This window comes from Lithobates pipiens, unplaced genomic scaffold (assembly GCF_037356315.1).
Source record: "Lithobates pipiens isolate NorthernLeopardFrog02 unplaced genomic scaffold, aLitPip1_a1.2 Scaffold_48, whole genome shotgun sequence".
Classification (NCBI taxonomy): Eukaryota; Metazoa; Chordata; class Amphibia; order Anura; family Ranidae; genus Lithobates; species Lithobates pipiens.
The window spans coordinates 1,018,685-1,024,700 of NW_027507872.1; the positions used below are offsets into that span (position 1 = coordinate 1,018,685).

General features: G+C 48.6%; 1 protein-coding gene across 2 annotated transcripts in view; it reads left to right on the forward strand.

Annotated features, from left to right (window-relative positions):
• RPS9 (ribosomal protein S9) overlaps window positions 1-5,194 on the forward strand; it is a 28,365-nt gene extending 23,171 nt beyond the window's left edge. For both annotated transcript variants that reach the window (XR_013270043.1, XM_077467166.1), the window contains one exon: window positions 4,958-5,194. Coding sequence is in view for 1 of the 2 variants with exons in the window: in XM_077467166.1 (XP_077323292.1) it covers window positions 4,958-5,135 (178 nt within the window). In the remaining variant the exon portion in view is untranslated. The remainder of the gene's footprint in view (window positions 1-4,957) is intronic.
• The last annotated feature ends 822 nt before the right edge of the window (window positions 5,195-6,016 follow it).

Consider the following 6,016-nt stretch of genomic DNA (forward strand, 5'->3'; position numbering starts at 1 on the left):
TATGAGATGTGTACAGTTGGTTGGATTTGAGTGAAGCAAGCATGTTACAGCTATGCTTGGATTTTTAAGAGTGGTATAGGAGAGGGTTAATTTTTTTTACTTTTCGATGGCAATCTTTTGGTTTTGCTTCAGCCACAACCAAGGTCTGATTTCCATGCTTTGGCTATGGTTTGTTTAACCACAGTAGTAAGTTTAATAATCGGAATTGATTGAGCTCTGCTGGTTTCAAGTTTAAAAGGGCAGTAGCTGGATCATGAGGAATAATGGTCTCTAAGGATTTGGATGCCATAGAGGAGATGGTTTGCCCAGAAAATTTGGGCCATGTGACATTGCTACCATATGTGGGTCCCTGAGGCTGAGAAGCCTCGGAAACTATTTCCTTGGTATGATGGGACATATTTTGCAATTCTTGCATGTACGAGGTACCAACATGCTAGTTTCAATAGCTGAGCAATTGGGGGAAGAAAGATTTGGTAGCTAGTCATATAGCGCAGGGCTCGACAAACCCCAGGCGCCAGGTCGCCAATGCGACCAGAAATCGCGACCTGGCGCCTAAGCTGCCACCAGCCCACTCACTATCGATGCCCCAGACATGCAGCAGCATTAACACGGACCCTGTCCTCCTCCCTCCTTCACACTCTGCAGCACCGCGCTGTGTGTGAAACTGACACGCAATGGAGAGGAGGATGATCTGTCAGCCTGATGTCGGGGTGGGCAGGACCCGGCCGGGGTGGGGGCGGGACCCAGCAAGCTATCAAACACCAGCCAATGGGATCTGGGCGGGCCGCTACGTGTATGTGGCCCGCCCCTTAAGCAGCCCAATCGTTGGCTGGTGTTTGATAGCTGCTGAGTCCCGAACACCCCGGCCGGGTCCTGCCCACCCTGACATCAGGCTGAAATCTGACATATCCACCTCTCTGTTGTCAGTTTCACACCCCAGCAGGGTCCCGCCAGCTCCTGTTACATTTCAGTAACAGAGTGCTCCGTCTGAAACCTGCCAGTGCCAATCAGTGCCACCTCCAATCAATACCACCTGCAACCAATCAATGCCACCTGCCACCACCAACCAGTGCCACCGCCAATCAGTGCCAGTGCCACCGCCAATCGGTGCCACCTGCTAGTGCCACCGCCAATCAATACCACCTGCCATCGCCAACCAGGGCCACCTGCCATCGCCAACCAGGGCCACCTGCCATCGCCAACCAGGGCCACCTGCCATCGCCAACCAGGGCCACCTGCCATCGCCAACCGGCAGTTCCACGTGCCTTCCAGTGGCAACCAGTTCCATCAGTTGCCAGCCTTACTCTTTCTGGTCAGCCCATACCCCTGATGTAACAGCGTTTCAATTGAGTTATTGACTGGGTGCTCCATTGTGAGTTAGGGATAGAGGGTGAAAATGAGTGGCCTTACCCCGGGAGCTGAAAAAAAAACTGGCTCCTAACTTTTTAACTGGCTCCTAAATTCAAAGCAAATTTGTCAACCCCTGATATAGCGGACCAGTCTGCAGTTTTGAACGTGTGCTTCATGTCTTGTGCCTATTTAGTGGTGTAGGAAGGTTGGTCCTGCGTTGCCAGATATTGGTCAAGTGTTGGTATAGGCTCAATTGATCCTAGTGTGTAACTTGCAAACTTGTTTGAATTGTCAGTGGAGATCCAGTTTTAAGGAATGGGGCATGCAAACTTTAATTTGCAGATGATGGAAGAGTTCTGATCTAGGTAGTCCAAAGGTCTCGCATAGGGTAGGAAAAGTCATAATTTGTTTGAGGTTAGTTGGAGTCTGAAATGATTTGCTGTAGACATGCTGCAAATGCGGTCAGACTCCCAAGCTGGGTAGGGAATCTGGGATTCTGAGAAGGGAGATGATTATGGTGGGGCGCAACTGGAGATCGTGGGCATCCCTGAATTTGTCCTATATGGTCAGGGAATGTTGAGTAAACAAACTGAAGATGCAAGCTCTATGCTTGGGTTGTAGCTAGGGATGCACCGAATGGGTTTTTTGGTGCCGATACCGAAAATGAAAAATACACTAGGCCGAAAACCGAAACCGATAACGAAAATGACTGTTTTAAAAAAATATTTTTATACAGGAGGTGGTCAGAGACTGGGGACATGGTACAGGAGGTGGTCAGAGACTGCATGCATGGTACAGGATGTGGTCAGAGACTGGGGACACGGTTCAGGAGGTGGTCAGAGACTGGGGACATGGTACAGGAGGTGGTCAGACTGCATGCATGGTACAGGAGGTGGTCAGAGACTGGGGACACGGTTCAGGAGGTGGTCAGAGACTGGGGACATGGTACAGGAGGTGGTCAGACTGCATGCATGGTACAGGAGGTGGTCAGAGACTGGGGACACGGTTCAGGAGGTGGTCAGACTGGGGACACGGTACAGGAGGTGGTCAGACTGGGGACACGGTACAGGAGGTGGTCAGACTGGGGACACGGTACAGGAGATGGTCAGAGACTGGGGACACGGTACAGGAGATGGTCAGAGACTGGGGACACGGTACAGGAGATGGTCAGAGACTGGGGACACGGTACAGGAGATGGTCAGAGACTGGGGACACGGTACAGGAGATGGTCAGAGACTGGGGACACGGTACAGGAGATGGTCAGACTGGGGACACGGTACAGGAGATGGTCAGAGACTGGGGACACGGTACAGGAGATGGTCAGAGAACGTGGTACAGGGTACAGGAGATGGTCAGAGAACGTGGTACAGGAGGCATCTCCCATTGCAGCCAGTGTGCCTGTGCCCCATTGCAGCCAGTGTGCCTGTGCCCCATTGCAGCCAGTGTGCCTGTGCCCCATTGCAGCCAGTGTGCCTGTGCCCCCTTGCAGCCAGACAGCCAAGTGTGTATTGCAGCCAAGTGTGTGTCCCATTGCAGCCAGCCTGTGCAGGGAAGAGAGCCGCCTCCGCCGCCTGTTTGATCACAGCGCCGGGAACATCACAGCTTTCATTTCAATAGCTGTGTTCCCGGCCGCGCGCCGTCACACACAGCCCCTCCCCCTTGTCCGGGCACTTTGATAGACAGATCATCCGTCCAATCCTGCGGATGATCTGTCTATCTAAGTGTCCGGACAAGGGGGAGGGGCTGTGTGTGACGGCACGCGGCCGGGAACACACAGCTATTGAAATGAAAGCTGTGATGTTCCCGGCGCTTTGATCAAACAGGCGGCGGAGGCGGCTCTCCTGCGCTATGCACCCCCGATGATGGGCGTCACCAGGGGCGGGGGCGGAGCCCCGCCCCCACCCAGGCCACGCCCCATTTTCGGCTCCATTATCGGCCGTTTTTCTCTTTCGGCAAAATGCCGAAAAGGGCATTTTCGGCCGATATGTTTCGGCGGCCGAAATTTCGGTGCATCACTAGTTGTAGCCAAAGCATTTTTGCTACCAAAATAGGGTCAGTCTACTGATTTCAATAGCAACCTATAGTGGTTTCTTGCGTAATACTTGAAGTTGGGCCAGCTGTAAAGAGGTCAGATCGTGAGGCTGTTGGTTGTATCCCTAACTAAGGGAGTTGATGTGTCGCCCAATTGAGTGACAGGGAAGACCTAGTCTGTTGGAGCTCTGATTGTTTTAAGGATATGTTGAGTGCATTACTTTTTTGGGGTTGACATGCAGTCCAGGAATCTGGGCAAAGTCATCCAGTTTAGCTAACAGATTTGGGGTGGAGGTATGGGGGTGTGTCATGAATAGGACGGTCATCTGCAAAATTAGTTTGACCAAGTCTGTTCTGATGAGTTGTGCTGAAGGCTCTCTAAGGCAATTAACAGTGTGCCAATACCTATGGTTGGTGGGTTATTTAAATTTTTTTCCTTCTTGCATAGTTGATGTAGGCCTGTGGGTCCTTGGAAAGGGAGGAGACCCAGGTCAAGAAGCTGTTCCCAAAACTCCAACTCTGGAGAGAGTATTGTAGATATGGCCAGGCTACTGCATCAAACTTTCCTGATGTCAAGGGATAGGCATGCTGGAATATGTCTTTTTTCTAATTTTGTCAGCTTGGCATGTTGGCATAAAGCCTGTTTGTTCTCACTGTATCAAACAGCCTATAACCAGGTTGAGTGGGTTTGGAATTTATTTTGGACAGCAACTTCATGTCCAAGTTGAGGAAATTAGAGGTCAGTTTTTATAGAGTTTTGAGGAAAATTTGAAATTTTATCTATTTTGGAATAGTGCTGTAAAGTAACAAAATATGGAAAAAGTGGCGCTGTGAATACTTTCTGGATGCACTGTAGTTCCATTTTTTTAAAGGGCCACCCTAAAATAAAAATTTGCGTTAATATTCTTAAAAAAAACATTTAAATTTTTTTTTTTTTTTTCTACTTGCCAGAAACCTTTGTTGCTAGGCAGTCTATCTAATCTGCCTCTTCCTATTCCGTGGTGCTTCCTCTTCAGCAAGCTGCCCTGGTGTGTTCTGGACGTGTGTGTCCCAGAAAATGGGACCATTCTCAAACCGCCGCATGACTCGTGCATGCGCAGTAGGAAACGGGCAGTGAAACCGCAGGCCCCACTGCCTGTTTCCCTTCGTTAAGATGGCGGTGCAGGCAGCTGGTTCAATGGACGGATCAGCCTCATGGCTGACATCGTGGGCTCACTGGACAAATGTCCATATTAAGTCAGCAGCTGCAGTGTTTGTAGCTACTGACTTTTAAAAGAAAAAAATTGGGGCCAGAACATCCCTTTTGGCTAGAAATGTACACAACATGGTCATACTTGGATTCTCCTAATTTATACGTTTTCATGAATGAAAGACCTCCGATTTTCAATTTTAGTCCTGTGGGTTGTCTTGCATTTTATTTAAAAATGTTAACATGTTGTAGAGAGGTTATTGGTTTGTTTCAATCACTTATCAGAACAAATAACTGCATGGCAATTGGGGGGGTGCACACACTTTAATAAACAGCCTGGATCATGGACCATTTGTGCTAATATTTATTTTTATTTTTTGTTTTTAGTGTTCGAAAGCAAGTAGTGAACATTCCATCGTTCATTGTGCGGCTGGATTCTCAGAAGCATATAGATTTCTCCCTACGTTCACCTTACGGTGGTGGACGTCCTGGTCGTGTGAAGAGAAAGAATGCCAAGAAAGGACAGGGAGGGGCTGGAGGAGGAGATGATGAGGAGGAAGATTAAACGTTGGCTATTTATTCCTTTCATCTCGAACCTTTAATAAAACCATTTTGAGTTAATAAGTGTCCAGTATATATAGTTGCACAAAAGTAGAGAACTATTTCTAACTATACAGCCTAAAAAGCATTACATACTATCTGAGGGAGCAAATGTATGCTGTGAAATATGATGTTGGGTTTTAATAAATTTCGGACATTTTCTCAAAGGATAGGTTCACTTTTGTAACATGTTTATAATGTTACATCCTAAAGCTGCAGCCTTTGCCCCCCCCCTCTCCCTCTTATGTGGGGGGGGGGGGGGGGGCGCTAAGGTTTTTCTCCCCTGTACCTGCTGTCACTATGACAAACATGGCTGTGCAGTGGTCCAGACAACCACATAATTCAATTGGTTTCTTGTGAATGAATGCCTACCATTGTGGCTGACGGCTTGTTTTGGGTGAGCTGCAGGGGTACTGGTTAGCACCCTCTTAACCACTTAACAGCCCCAGAAGGATTTACCCCTTTCTTAACCAGTGCACTTTTTGTAATTTGACAGTTTAACTGGCAATTGAGTGGTTGTGCGATGTGGCTCACAAACAAAATTGCCCCCCCCAACAAATAGAGTTTTCTTTTGGTGGTATTTGATCACCTCTGCGGTTTTTATTTCTCGTATTCACCGTCTGACATAGCTCTTCTCTTAGCTATTGGGTTGTTACGCCACCTTTAGGAGAGAACTAGGCATAAGTTGTAAAATGCAGAACTTTTAGTTCTGCCAAAGGGGTGGTCCCTTGGGTAACAACCCCCCCCCATCCTGCCATGCAGCCTCCGTTATTTTATTTTGCCTAGTGAAGGAGTCCCATGGGAAAGGGCCACTCAGCCAGCAGCAGTTAGAACAGTGATGGTCCC